Consider the following 14,098-nt stretch of genomic DNA (forward strand, 5'->3'; position numbering starts at 1 on the left):
GGAAGAAATGCCCAGAAGATTAAGAGAATTGTGGCATTCTGTTGCTCAATTAATAGGCTTCAGAGTTCCATTTCCTCCTCTCTCCTGTCCCCGTTTGCGCACACCGCGTGGCGGTGGGGGAGCCTACATGGACGCTCGACATCACCCTGGTCCGTGGTTGCTGCTGTCCGTTCTGTGGGCTGACACCTGTGCTCGCATGTCCCCCACACCGTCACATGGAACTTCACTGCCCACCATCCTCTCTTCTGCCTCCTCCTTCCCTTCCCCAACCCGTGGCAAACACTGGCCTTTTTATTCCCTCTATAATCTCAACTTCTCTAGAATGTCATAGATTTGGAATCCGTTTGCGGCCTTTTCAGACTGGCTGCTTTTCACATAAGACACATCTGAGGTTTCTGCGTCCATAGCTCATTTCCTTCTAGTCATGAAGAATACTGTATAGTTTGGGTGGGTTACTTAATCCAGTCACCCAGCTGAAGGACACCTCAGTGCTTCCAAGTTTGGGCAGTTACGGCTAAACGGCTAGAAAGCTCCCTGTGTAGGAACCTGGTGGTGAGGGCTGGGCGTGGGGTGTGGCAGCTCTGCAGGAGGGGCTGGCTCTCTCCTTTCTGTCCAAGGACCTCCCCGTTCCCCAGCTCATTCCAGGCATGTTTACCGTTGCCCAGGCTCACAGGGGCCCTTGGCCAGGAGGATCAGGCTCAGGCTGGCCACCGTCATTGGCGGGGTCTGAGGAGGGAGCAGGTGTGGTGGTCTGCTCCCCACATGACAGGTGACTGGGAGCCTCTCTCCCCTGACAGTGGGCAGTTCTGACCTGTCACAGTGCTTACCTTGCTGCCAGTTTCACTCCTACAAGGACCCTGGCATAGGCTCCTGTAGGGACACATGCCTCCATCCTTCCCACCTGATGTAACTTGGCTGGGGGCTTCCCGGTCAGGGGCTGCACATGGCATAGTCCGGGGGGGTGTTGGGTCTGCCCCGCCACAGCTCTCCACATGGTCTGGGTCTCTGTTCCAGCACTAAGGAACCCTTGGCTCCCATGCGGTGGGGAGGGAGAGCCTCAGCGTCCAGCCTTCCTGGCTCCCTGGCTGGGTAAGTCCTCTGCCCATCTGGAGCCGTCCCAGTTGTCCAGGTCCTGGATTCCTGTGGATGCCTCCAGCCTGGAACTCCATGTCTATCTCACTATGCTGGGTGGGGCCTGTGGCCTCAGAGCTGCTAGGGCTGGGAGGGAACATTCCCGGCAGAGGGAATCTTCCAGAAGAGGGTGGGGGATGCCCTGTGTGAAGGTTGGGTGCTCTGTGGAGCTGGCCCAATGCTTCCTAAAGCTGCTGAGCCACCAGAGCTCCCCAGGTCACCCAGCCCTTGCACAGAGACGCTGCGCTCCCCCCTCCCGCAGAGGGGAGAGCTGTCCTGGGGGTCCGTTAGCACGGGTGAGCATCCCCTCCCGCCAGCATGATCTTGTCAACCCATCCTCGCTTTTGAGCTTAGAGGAGCCTGGTTATGGTGTGGTCCATGGAGACTCTTGTCAGCAACCACCAACCCACTTTCTGGGTCCTGGCCTGCCTGTTATGGACGCTGCGTATGAATGAGGACCTACACTACGTGGGCCTCTGATCAGGTCTCTTTAACTGCGGGCAGTTTCCAAGACTCACATCGTGGGCGCACCAGTGCTTCAGCTCCTTTTGCACAAGACGTTTATGGCTTTGGGATGCCCCGTTTTATTTTTCTGCTTGGGTTGGTCACTGGGCGTCCCCCCACGAGAACGTGAGCTCCCGAACTGCTCTGGTCAATTCGCCGGCTCCGGAAGGAGACTGGTCCGTGCCCACCCGGGCGCCTCCTGCCGCCTCCCAAGCCCTCCCGCAAGGTCTTCCCCAGGACCGCGGCCCCCAGGTGTGAGCCGTGAGCAGACGCTCGGCCACCGCGGATCCGGGAGACGCAGAGTCCGGGGAGGCGCTGGTGTGCTCGCCTCCCGGGCAGGGGCTCACGCCCACCCCTGGGGTCCACCTCAGGAACGCGGCGCCCGCGGCACTAGTCCTGCCGAACACCTGTCCGCACCTGCTCGCTCCCGGGAGCCGCGCGCGCTCGGGCGGCGCGGCCCCGCCCCCCGCCCCGCTCAGTAGGCCTTTAGGCCGCGCCCGGCCGCCGTCGGGCGCGCGTTGCACTTCCGCCTTCGCCCACGTGGTCCGGCTCCGGCTCAGTGCGCGGCGCTGTGAGTGGGGTCGGGTGGGAGCGCGTCGGTCTCGTTGCGGGAGAGTGGCCGGAGGCTCCCGGACTCCCGAGGGGGAAGCCGGCCGGGCGGGGCGGGAGGGCCGGGAAAGGCCGGCGCCGCCGGGGAGGTCGGCCGCCGGCCGCGGGGGCGCCCCGGGGGAGGGGACCGGGCCCGTGCCACCCCCGCCCCCAACACCCCGCTCCCCGCCGCGCATGGCGGCGCCCAGTCTGCGGGCGGCGGCCGGGGCCCTGCGGAGAGCCTGCGGAGCGTGGAGCCCGCGCCTGGGACGGCGTCTGCTCTGGTAACCGCGGCGCGTCGCCCGGGCCCCCGCTGTCCAGGCCGCGCGCCCCGGCCGCACGCTCACTCGGGCCGTGTCCTTGCAGCTCGCCCCCCATGGCCGGGAACGTGCAGGCCCCCGCCCCCGTGGGCGCAGCGCGGGAGCAGGACCGGAAGGCCCGGAGCGGCTGGCAGGGCGGGGCGCGGGTCTGGGAGGACGCGGAGCAGCAGGCCAAGAAGCTCAGGAGCAGTCCGGACGGGGAGCTGCAGAGGAAGCTGCCCAAGCGGAAGATCGTGCTGCTCATGGCCTATTCCGGGAAGGGCTACCACGGCATGCAGGTGAGGGCGCCGCGCGGGGCTGCCTCCGACCGGCGTCAGGCTGGGACCTCGCGGTGACAGCTGTCCAGGCTAGGGCAGCGCAGGACACGGGGCCTTGCTCTTCAGGGTGAGCTCCCTGGGCGGGGTTTCCGCTGGAGGCCTGCTGTGGCCCGGGGAGGTGCCCCGCTGGGATTGTGTCCGAACAGCCTGTGGCTCCAGGCCCTGACGGAGGCTCTCCCTGCTCCTCTCTCCTGGAGGCCGAGGGGCTGGGAGAGGCAGCCGCCGGTGTCTGTCAGGCGCTGGAGCTCAGAGGCTGTGGGGAGGTAGAATTCTCAGAATTCCTGGAAGTCGGGGTGTGGGTGCCACACGCGTGCATGACGGCTCTCCTTGGTCCCACAGCGTGGGTCCCGTGTTCCGTAAGCTTGCTGAAGCTTGACTCGGGCATGGAGTTGAGTGCCGTGCCCGGAGCATCCAACACAACCGTCCTGGGCGCTCCAGGTGTTGTAATAGCTCTCACTACGAACAGCGGGAGACCTGCGGCTCTTCCGGTCTTATTTTAGGGAAGAACGTGGGAGGCACCGGGGAAACTGATGTGGCATGAGGTCAACTGTGCCATCGGTGACTGCCTCAGGAACGGAGGGACCACCCCTGCTGCTCCGTGTGGGCCGTGAAATGCTTTTGTGACTGTGATGTTGACGTGCATTTTTGCCTTAGGCGCCGTCTCGAGAGCTTTGCTGAGGCTCACTGGTTTTTCCTTGCCTCAGTTTCCCCGTTAGGGAAATGCGGGGGGTTGGAGAGTGACAGTGGCTCTCTGTGCTGATGGAAGGACATTCTGAGAGCCTGGCACTTGGCCGCCTTCCCCACTGCCGCATCTCCGTCCCCCGCGTGGGTGTTTGAGCAGCATTTATGACTTGATCGTCTCAGGGAGGGCTGTAAGGTAGACCTTGGGAAGAACTTCCTCTGTGGTGATCGCGGCGGACTGCTCGTAGGCCCTCATGTGCCTGGTGTGCTGGAGCTTTCTCTGAGGAGCATCCTCGTGGTCGTGTGACCTCATGGATGTGCAGGGGCCTGCAGGCACTGGGTTGTGGTTGGGGCACGCTGAGAGGGTAGCGTTAGGGGGTTCTAGAAGCAGTGGCTGTCCTCTTTCCCTGGCACACAGTAGTTCCAAGAAGTTGTACAGGCTGGTCACGTGAGCTGAAGGGGTGCCGGGATGCCAAGGCTGGGTTTCTTGCTTTGAGTCAAGGGGTCTGCCTCCCCATGGTCATAACGGGGGGGGGTGTCCCTCTGTGGCCTGCTGCTGCTGACCAATGGGTCTCTGGTAGGAGGGGCGCTGGTTTCAGATCCGACCAGGTGGGAGGCAGCGGTGTCTCAGGTGACACCCTTTGTGGGCTGTTTGACCTGGCTGCCCAGGGTGGGAAGTTTCTAGAGACTGGGTATGCTTAGGTAACTCTCTCACTCGCTATGGAACAGGGAGGTGCCGTGGTGTGTCCCCAGGGCCACAGGTGTGGGCCCAGCACCCAGGCACCCTACAGGAAGCAGTGTAGGCCCGGGGCTCCCATCTGTGGGCAGTGACTGAGTGAAGAAAACTGGTTTTCTCCTCTTTCCTTCAGAGGAACGTTGGGTCCTCACAGTTCAAGACCATCGAAGATGACTTGGTGTCTGCTCTGGTCCTGTCGGGTTGTATTCCTGAAAATCACGGCGAAGACATGAGGAAAATGTCCTTCCAACGGTGTGCCCGGACAGATAAGGTAGGCACTCCCTGCCCCTCCCCTGCAGGTTTGAGCAGCAGCACCTGCGGCTGCCAGTCTGTGCGACACACCACAGGTCAGTGTCTGTTTGTCAAGACTGTTTTCTGTGAACGACAGACGCGTGGACCAAACTAGCCAACGGGGAAAGAAAGCCATTGTCTCGTGTCACTAAGAAGTTCTCTGAGCATTTCCAGGCTGTGTGTGGCAGGATCTGGAGGCTCAGTGCTGCCCAGACTTCGTGTCTGTGCTGTTCTCTGTGGCTCCCGCAGGTGGCCACATGGTGGTCACAGTGTCCCCGCGACTCAGGCTTGATGGTACACATAGGATCGAGTGTCCTGTTTTCCAAGAGGAGAAAGGAAACAGATGACCCTGGTGTGAGTAATCGGTTTTATTTAACTTAGTTTATCCGAGATAGTCTCTTTTCCCTGTGTAATCAGCAGGAGCACAATCGGCAGATCACATTTCCCGTTCTGTGCGGGTGCGGGTGCGAGTGTGCGTGCGTGTTGCGGCTTGGTAGCCCACTACGTACTCCATACTCATGGTGCGTCACCGCTGCTCTGGCCGCGTCTCGGGGACTGGGGGCCTTCAGTGGCTGTGGCCCTGTGCTGTCCTTTCGGCCCTAAGATTGGGCCCCACTGCAGGGACTCACTGCCTCACACATCTGTCCCGGGCTCAGTCCTGGGTGGCGTGGCAGCCATGCCGAGTGGTCTCGTGTTCCTGGGTGTGGGTCTGGCACGGGCAGGAGGTCCCCAAGGGAGAGTGGAGGGGAGCTGGGCAGGCGGGTAGGCAGAGGCGCTAACCTCACGCTCCTCTCCAGTAGATAGGAAATGCAGAGTGCACCGTATGCCCTCTGTCCTGCTCTGCATTCCGGCTCTGAGCGGCTTCTGTGGTCACCTGAGGTCCCTCGGGGGTGTGACCCAGATATGGGCAGGTCAGGGTCCTGAGCAGCCGAACCATGGCCACGTCTGCAGGTACGAGATCCTCTGGGTTCAGGTGCTGGGCGGAGACTGCAGAAGAGGCACGTTGTACAGATAGCAGAGGACAAACACGGGGCTGCCAGTTTGCGTCTTGTAGGTGATGCAGTAACGTTTCTCACGGCTCAGGCTAGGGTCCTGTGGTTCCTTACAGTCTCCCTTTTCTCTTTAATTGTTCCAGTGACAGCTTTCTGGGAGTTTTCTAGGCCAGAGAAAAGCAGGTGTTTGCCTGAGCTAACAGTGGGGCTTAATCCGCTGTTGTTAGGATTGCGTTTAGATGCGTTTTCCTCTCCCAGTCTGGGGAACCCGGAGAAACCTGAAACTTCCCATATCAACGTCCTAGCTCGTCTCTCCACTTAATGCATCTGGTCCGATGGAGAAAGAAATGATAGCATTTTCTTAGTTTTTTTTTTTTTTTTAAGATTTTATTTATTTATTTGACAGAGATTACAAGTAGGCAGAGAGGCAGGCAGAGAGAGAGGAGGAAGCAGGCTCCCTGCCGAGCAGAGAGCCCGATGTGAGGCTCCATCCCAGCTCCTTGGGATCATGACCTGAGCCGAAGGCAGAGGCTTTAACCCACTGAGCCACTCAGGCGCCCCTTATTTCAGGTTTTTTAAGAAGTAGCTTTGTTGAGATACAGTCCACTCCTTACAGTTTGCCCACCCAGAGCGTGCGGGTCAGTGGGTTCAGGCGTGTTCAGAGCTCTGTGACCATGCCTGCGGCTGGTCTGGGGACACTTCCAGCTCCCCAGGAAGGACCCCAGGTCTGTTAGCTGTCTCCTGCGCCAGCAGCACGCCCAGAATGTTCTCATTTACACACGTGATTGATAAGCAGCCATGCTATCTTGGTTCCTTTTTTAAATTTTTTTTTAAGATTTTGTTTTTTTTAAGTAATCTCTACACCCAACAAGGGACTTGAACCCACGACCCCGAGATCAAGACTTGCACGCTTCACTGAGCCAGCCAGGCGCCCCTTCTCATTCCTTTTTTTGATCTAAGTGTTTGAAATCCATTGTGTATTTTCAGCTCCTGGAATGGCTGGGATGCTCTGTATTGCAGGACGTGGATCTGGGGGCAGTAGATTTAGTGTGGGTAACATTGTCAGTGTTCATTTTTTGTTTCTTTTCTTAGATTTCCAGTTGTTTTTTAGAAAGGGAGAAGGGGCAGAGGGAGAGGGGGAAGCAGACTCCCTGCTGGGCATGGAGCCCGGTGCGGGGCTCGATCCCAGGACCCCGGGATCATGACCTGAGCCGAAGCCAGGTGCTTCACTGGCTGAGCCCCCCAGGCGCCACCTGTCTCTCCAGGTTCTTATTGGGCAGAATGTCAGCCCTGCAGGCGTGTGGGGGTGCCGCAGTGGACTCCAGACCAGCCCTCTCCTCCATTCTGCCATGATACCATTTTGCCATGTTTCTCTTTCCGTCCTTTCTTCCCCTGAAACTGTTTTGACAGTTTGAGAGTCTGTCGTGGACCTCATTACTTCCCGAAAGCCGCAGGCCTGAATGTGCAGGGACGGTGGCGCCCTGTGGGGGGTCTCCCCTTGGGCAGTCCAGCACTGATGGAACACCACTGCTTGCGTGTGCCGGCTCGTTACTGACCCGGCCCCTTAGCTGCAGTCCATGTGTGCACATGCGCTCCCATTCTTTGAGCTCCCTTTAATCTGTCCCATCTTTTCTTTTTTGGTCTTTTATGACATGTTTTTGGGCACTAGAGGCCAGTTGTTTTAACAAATGTCCTCGGGATTTGTCCGATTGTTTTCTTGACTCAGTCTGAGTTTCGGGCGGGGATGTCCCGTGTGTTGTAGTCTGACCTCTTGGCATGGGTTTGTGGGGTGTCTTCAGATGATGGTCACGCGGCGCTGTGACGCGGGTGGTGCTGAGCTGCACGCCTGCCCGTCTGCACCCAGGACGGCACCCTGTCCCCCGCCCGCCCCCCAGCAGCCCTCCTGTCTCCTTCCCTGCCCCCACACGGTCCTGCCATGCTGACTGTCTGAAAAGCCAGCTTCTAGACGAAGGTTTGGCATCAGGTTGGGAAGCGTGCTCACCCTGATGGGCATTGCCTGTGTAGCCAGCCCCCTTTCCCTGTCCACGTCGTGCCCCATCCCTGTTCACAGGATAATTGCTCTCCTGTCTTAGATGGCACAGTGGTCCTCCCCCCAGTTTGCGGGGGATGCGTTCCAGGCCCCTGGTGGGTGCCTGGCCTGTCGATGGAGCTGAAGCCCCGTTATGCAGCGTGCTCATAGAGGTGGCCCAGGGACAGACGAGCAGCGGTCCCTCAGGGCAAGCCGAGGTGATTACAGCTGTGTGCTGGCCTGGAAGTCAAACGAGGAGGGGCTCTTGGAAGGTCTCTGGGCCGTACCTGCTGTCCCTATGACGAGGGCAGACAAGATGAGCCTCCACGATGAGATGGGGGTGCAGATGGCACAGGCTTGTGCTGGAGTCGGAGGCTCCTCCCGGTGGAGCGTCAGCAGCGCTGGTGACCGGGTGCCTGGAGCAGGGATGGCGGCGCCGTGGGCGGGGCTGGGCGAGCTCTTCCTTGCTCGGCCTCCCATTCTCCTGACGAAATCGCTTGCTCTTCTTCCCCCTTGTCGTGCAGCGTTCGGTCCAGGGGGCCTTTGTTTCCTGCCTGCATGATTTGTGTTTTGCTGGGCTCCGAAGCCATCGGTGGTGCTCGCCTGGCTTCTTGGGGGGCCGAGCGCCGTCCTCAGGTTTCACCAGCCTCTCAGATGTGTTTCTAAAGCCGACCTTGTCCGGGAAATGGCCTAGCGTTGGTGTGGTCCTTCTTCTAGGAACCACCTTATGGAGGGGTATGCCTGACCCTTCTGCTTCCTTTGCAGGGCGTGTCGGCGGCCGGCCAGGTCGTGTCCCTGAAGGTGTGGCTGATAGACGACATTTTAGAAAAGATCAACAGCCACCTTCCGCCTCACATCCGGATCCTGGGTAAGCGCTGCAGGGCACGGCCCTGTGCCCCGTGGCCGTGGGTCTTGCTGGGACGTGAGGCTGCACCAGGTTTCTCTGGTGTGGAATTAGGACTCCGAGCTGTTGCTTAGAGGTTGGTAAGAGCGGTTGTGAGTCACTTCAGAGGTCACTGTCCCCTCCTCCTGAAGGATGCGCCCTTCATGGCAGTGGCTGGTTTCAACCAAAGCCCGGACACAGGAGTTCGGATTTGGTTGAGTTGAAATGGGTGATGACTCTCCTTTATAACACGGCCGGTAAGCGGGGTTTTTAGGTCTTTGTTAAACCAGCCCCATTTGACCCCGCTTTTGAGTGGCGCTTCCGGGCCGTTTACGTCTCCCGGCGTTGGGTTCGTCGCTGTGGGCCTCCCTGTCTGTCGCTTTTCGTCTCAGGTGTTCTGTGCTCCTTTTGTTCTGCTTCCTCTTTGGATTAATGCATGTTTTCGTAGTTCCATTTCCTCATCATGTGGTTGCCCTCTTAGGTGACTTCTTAGGTAACTCACTGTGGTTTTTTAGCGATTGCTTTGGGGGCTAAAACGGGGTTGAAGACCCTCTGTAGCGGGCCAGGCCGTGCGGCCGCCATGCGCTCCTTGACTGTCGCCGCCCCGCTGCTCACGTCTCTGCAAACAGGCTGTTTGGTGGCCGTGGTGGCCGTCCCTGTGAGAGCATTCTTCTCACCTTGCTTTTTGTAGCGTCGAAGACGACAGCCGCGTCCCTGCATCTGTCCCCCAGCCTCGCAGCTGATGGGTATTGTACGACCCCGTGTGGTGCCCACCCACGCTGCCTCATTTTCTTTCTAACTGCGAGTTGAAAAAAACCTCTCGAGCCATAACTAACGTTTGATGACGCCCGTATTTAAGCGTACAGTTCTGACGTGCGCGTCCGTGCGCCCACAGCTGCGGAGCATCCCGGCTACTACCGTGAGCCCTCCGCCCCCACCCCTCCTCTCCGGCCACCACCGACTCGGTCCGGCGCCGCGGGTTAGTGCTCTTGGCATTTTACGTGAACAGAGTCAGGCCCTGGGTGCGGCTCTTTTCACGGAGCCAGGTGCCGTGTGGACCTGACAGGCGGGCGTGCCGCACGCGGTTTCTCCGTGGGCCGTCCGAGGGTGCTGGGCTTGCGTGCCGCCGCGGACGCAGCTGCCGCGGGCATTGGGTGCAAGTGAACGGAGGCTTCGTGTGAGGTCAGTGACGCTTCCTGTGACCGTGTCCGCAGCGGATGTCTGTGTTTGCTCTGTTGCACAGTTTCTCTGCCCCTAGGGAGGGTCCCCCCAGGACACTCCTCATCGCGTAAACCCTTGTGAAGGCCAGTTGACGCGCTTGCATGGGAAGGTCTTCCGTGTGGTCCGTAGATCGGCCCCAGTTTTGCTAAAGCAGCGCCGAATCCTGCACAGTTACCGCAGTTGTCAGCACTCCTCGTGCAGTGTGACATGCAGGGTGGTTTTCCTCAGTGTGGCCCGGAGCGTGGCCATCAGGCAGCCTGGGTGCTGATCCTGGCAGGCAGTCGCCTGCACGACGCGTCCAGTGATGCTCGGCGTGGATGAAAGCGTTTAATGCCGGGCAAAGAAAAAACCTGAAATTGCCCCCAAATGAGGCCTGATAGTAGAGCGAGAGCAAGGACGGTGGGAGCCCTGGGGCTGGGCCGGCTGGAGGTGCAGGCCCAGACCCACCCCTGTAGGCCCGCGGGGCCCTGGTGCAGCTCAGGCCGTGCGCAGGGTCCTCGCCGGAACTTGTGTGTCCTTGGGGACATTCTATACGCACACAGACGTGTCTGCTTCACACAAGTGCCCTGCGCGCTTTGTCCTGTCTTCATTCTTTCCCTTCCTGGTTGGCGCGTGTCGGGCACCTGCCGGGCTGTCAGCGCTCGCAGTGCGGGTCTCTGCCGGCTGCTTCCTGGTGCTCGGGGCTGCCGCTGCTTTGTTCTGTGAACATGCTAGTTGCGTGCGACCGCTCCTCTTGCCGGTCTTCTACGTTGTCCTGAGTTCCTTCGGTTGTCGCTGAGCTGGTGGTTGTCGCTGCCTGGTGGCCTCGTGGAGGACAGTTCGTAGAGTGTGGTTTCAGGTCCGCAGCACACGCCGTGGAGAGCTGCACAGGGCGAGAGCACGTGCTGCGCTGCCCCTCCGTGAACCTGGGTTTGAACATCAGCGTGTGGTTTTGATGAGTGGGTTTGTGTAGCTCTGCCGTGGAGTGTCTGGTGTGGGCGGGTTCGGGGCGCGGAGGCTGGGCCCGTGTCTGTTCCAGGCGCACGTTGGCGGGAAGCGTTGTCCTCACCTGCCTCCTCTCCCCTCAAGGACTGAAGAGGGTCACGGGCGGCTTCAACTCCAAGAACAAGTGTGACGCTAGGACCTACTTCTACATGTTGCCCACGTTTGCCTTCGCCCACAAGGACCACGACGTGCAGGATGAGAGCTACCGGCTGAGCGCGGAGACGCTGCTGCGCGTGAACAGGCTCCTCGCCTGCTACAAGGGCACGCACAACTTTCACAACTTCACCTCGCAGAAGGGGCCCCGTGAGGCCAGCGCTCGGCGCTACGTCCTGGACATGTTCTGCGAGGAGCCTTTCGTGCGGGACGGCATGGAGTTCGCGGTGATCAAGGTGAAGGGGCAGAGCTTCATGACGCACCAGATCAGGAAGATGGTCGGCCTGGTGGTGGCCATCGTCAAGGGCTACGCCCCCGAGAGCGTGCTGGAGCGCAGCTGGGGAGAGGCGAAGGTGGACGTGCCCAAGGCGCCAGGGCTCGGCCTGGTTCTGGAGCGTGTGCACTTCGAGAAGTACAACCAGCGCTTTGGCAATGACGGGCTCCACGAGCCGCTGGACTGGTCGCGGGAGGAGGCGGGGGTCACGGCGTTCAAGGAACAGCACATCTACCCCACCATCATCAGCACCGAGCGCCACGAGCGGTCCATGGCCCAGTGGCTGAGCACCCTGCCCGTGCACGACTTCAACGCCACCGCCCACACCGCAGCCTGCCCAGATGCCAAGGTGGGGGCTGGGGCTGTGGGGCTGGAGGCTGGGGCTCCGGGGAGGCCGCAGGCCCTCCCTTCCAGGCGCTCGGATGAGCTTGTCACCTGCTGCACTTGGGCATCCTCGCATCTGTTGTGCAGACGAGCAGGCCGAGGCGCAGGGGGTGTGTCAGCCTTTAGGGGTCACACAGCCGGGGATGAGCTGGGGCAGGGCATGGGACCAAGTGGCTGGTGGCCCCACAGTGCTGCTTGTGTGCACTCCCCTCTCTGTGCCTGGTGACCTTGGACAGAGGCCGGGCTGGGTGGTCTGCATTTCTATTTGTGGGACAGCGCTGTGAGGACGAACACTGTGGGGTCCTCATGTGTCTGTTGTCACACCTGCTCTGGAACGTGGGCTCCCTTAAGAGAGGCATGCAGGATGCTTGGCGGCCACCCCAGGAGGCTGCTCTCTGACGCGCCCTCCTGCTAGGGCCGCGGCTCCTGGTGGGTCGTCCCTGCCAGTGGTAGTGTTAGGAGGAGGGCGTGTGTGCGAGGCGCTGGAGCTCAGCGTAGTCTGCGGCAGGAGGTCTTTTCCTAGGCCGGAAGACGTCCCTGAGCCTGGGTTCTCCACTCGCCCAGCAGCTCTCCACAGGCGCAGTCCCACCTGGAGTGCTGGGACAGTGCTTCCCATCGTCTACACGCCAGAAACACGTGCTTCCTCCTGCACGCATGGGTTGTAAACTCACGCACGCAGGTGAGGCGAGCCAGCCAGGTGGGCCAGGTGTGGAAGAGCAGGTGTGCAGGCAGGATGACGGCGGGCAGCGGCATGGGCGGTGACAGGGATTGGACAGTGGAGACGGGAGTTCTCCTGCTCTGTCTCAGGGCCACGGTGGGGGTGGGGGTGGTGGTGGGGACAGCCACACTGGGAGAACTGAAGCTCTTCCAGGGGAGACGGGCCTGCTGGGAGCTTGCGTGAGCTCTTCTGCTCTGGGTGTTGGTGGGGACTAGTTCTCCCAGGCACTGAGGCCGGATGGCCTGTGTGTGCAGGTTCGAGCTGGGGGCCCGGCGTGCCTCTGCTGGACTCCCACCAGGACAGGCTCTTGCTGCCTGCACTTGTCCAGTTTGGAGGAGCCTCGTTTTCCGTCCTCTGGGGGGATCTGACGGAGCCCCGTGAAGACTCCCTTGTCTCCAGCTTTGACTTTCCCTGAGCAGGTCAGGGGTCCGAACTGTTGGTGTGGAGACCAGGTATTGGGCAGAGACCGGGCGCTCATGTGTGTCCCTGATGCCAGGCCAGGCCAGGTGACCCCAGGCGGACAGCCCACCCCAGGGAGGAAGCACCCACACTTTTGTTCTTGTCCTGCAGGTCCCCAGCCCCCCAGGATACAGTGATTGAGGTGGTGGCCGCCTGTTGGAGCGCCTTCGGGCTGGCCCAGTGTGTGCCGGGAACCGCTGCTGCCGCCGCTGCCGCTGCGGGCCGTCCTCACCGACACAGGAGAGCCGCACCGCGGCCCCGCAACCTCAGGGTCTTGAGACCTGCATCACGTTGGGCTTCATCCCAGGGAGGACGTGCTGTGAGTCTGTTCTCAGCTCATGCGTTAACCGTATACACCTCAGCATGTAAAGACACTATTTTTTTAAAGAAGTAATTTTTCTAATTAAATAAGTACAAACTTTGCTTAAGTCGTGCTTTTTTTTATTTTTCATTCGGTGTTTGGGAGGGAGTGGTGCGTGCTGTTAGGAACAAAGTGGCATCGGTGGGTGGAGGCTGGAGCAGGTGGGCACAAGAGGTTCTACGGGACCAGCCGTCAGGCCCTCAGGACCGGGCTTGGTGGCTTGCTGGTGTAGTAGAAGGCAGCATGAGCAGGGCAGGCCCTTTCCCGGTCACATCCACCCCAGCCCTGCCCACATCTCAGATGGGAAGAGTGGGACAGACGAGGGGACTGAATGTGCCCCTTGGTGAGGCACATTCTTTCCCAACAGAAGACCCACCAGTAGCTTCTTCCCCTCGTGATCAAGGGCATGTCACGCCATCTAGTCCAGCTGCAAGGGATGCTGGGAGATTCCCTTTACCAAGTGGCAGGCGCTGCTGCACAGCCCAGGAGTGACCTGTCAGTGAGGAAAGGGGGGTCAGGTGACGGGCAGGCTGTGGGCAAGTCTGCGGAAGGCACCGGCAGTTTCCGGTGGGGGAGTGCCGCACTGGAGTGTGTTGTGTGCGTGCGTGCTGGTGTCCGTGCATGGGTACGCAGGTACACACGTGATAATGCGTGCATGCACGAGATGTGTGGTGTCTGTCCCGTGGGTATGCACGTGTGCTTGTGTGTCTTTGTGGGTGCCTCTGTGCACACGTGTGTGCATGCATGTGGGGGCACAACCCTGTGTGCACGGAGCTGGGCAGATCTCTTCGAGAGCTTCTGGGTGCACAGACAGGGTGGCGTGAGTATCATCAGGAAGACCGCTGGGGATGCTGGTGTGGCCAGGGTGGGGGTGTGGAAAACGAAAAGCAGTTGGGCTTCCTGCTACCACGGGGACGGGGGTGAGCACAGGAGAGAGGACCGAAGGCTGAGCCGGGCTTCAGGCTTGAGGGACTGATGAGTTGGGGCCATTCGCAGATGGTGCCATTGGGGAAGGGCGGTTTGGAGGAGGTACGGAGGAGGTGGGCATTAGGTGTGGTAATGGGCCTCGTGA

At 60.4% G+C, this 14,098-nt stretch overlaps 1 protein-coding gene across 4 annotated transcripts; it reads left to right on the forward strand.

Annotated features, from left to right (window-relative positions):
- The first annotated feature begins 2,181 nt into the window (after positions 1–2,181).
- LOC111140007 (pseudouridylate synthase 1) lies at positions 2,182–13,093 on the forward strand. 4 transcript variants are annotated; one of them, XM_022492404.1, is made up of 6 exons: positions 2,383–2,507; positions 2,590–2,821; positions 4,411–4,548; positions 8,355–8,457; positions 10,762–11,453; positions 12,777–13,093. In XM_022492404.1, exons 1-6 carry the CDS (start codon positions 2,419–2,421, stop codon positions 12,804–12,806), a joined length of 1,284 nt encoding a protein of 427 aa, XP_022348112.1. In that variant the 5' UTR covers positions 2,383–2,418; the 3' UTR covers positions 12,807–13,093. The 4 variants fall into 4 exon arrangements, with proteins under 4 accessions (XP_022348109.1, XP_022348110.1, XP_022348112.1 ...); XM_022492401.1 differs by lacking the exons at positions 2,383–2,507; positions 12,777–13,093 and adding an exon at positions 2,182–2,220 and having other exon boundaries at positions 10,762–12,307; XM_022492402.1 differs by lacking the exons at positions 2,383–2,507; positions 12,777–13,093 and adding an exon at positions 2,185–2,206 and having other exon boundaries at positions 10,762–12,307.
- The last annotated feature ends 1,005 nt before the right edge of the window (positions 13,094–14,098 follow it).

This window comes from Enhydra lutris, unplaced genomic scaffold (assembly GCF_002288905.1).
Source record: "Enhydra lutris kenyoni isolate GAN:26980312 unplaced genomic scaffold, ASM228890v2 scaffoldscaffold144, whole genome shotgun sequence".
In the NCBI taxonomy this organism is placed as follows: domain Eukaryota; kingdom Metazoa; phylum Chordata; class Mammalia; order Carnivora; family Mustelidae; genus Enhydra; species Enhydra lutris.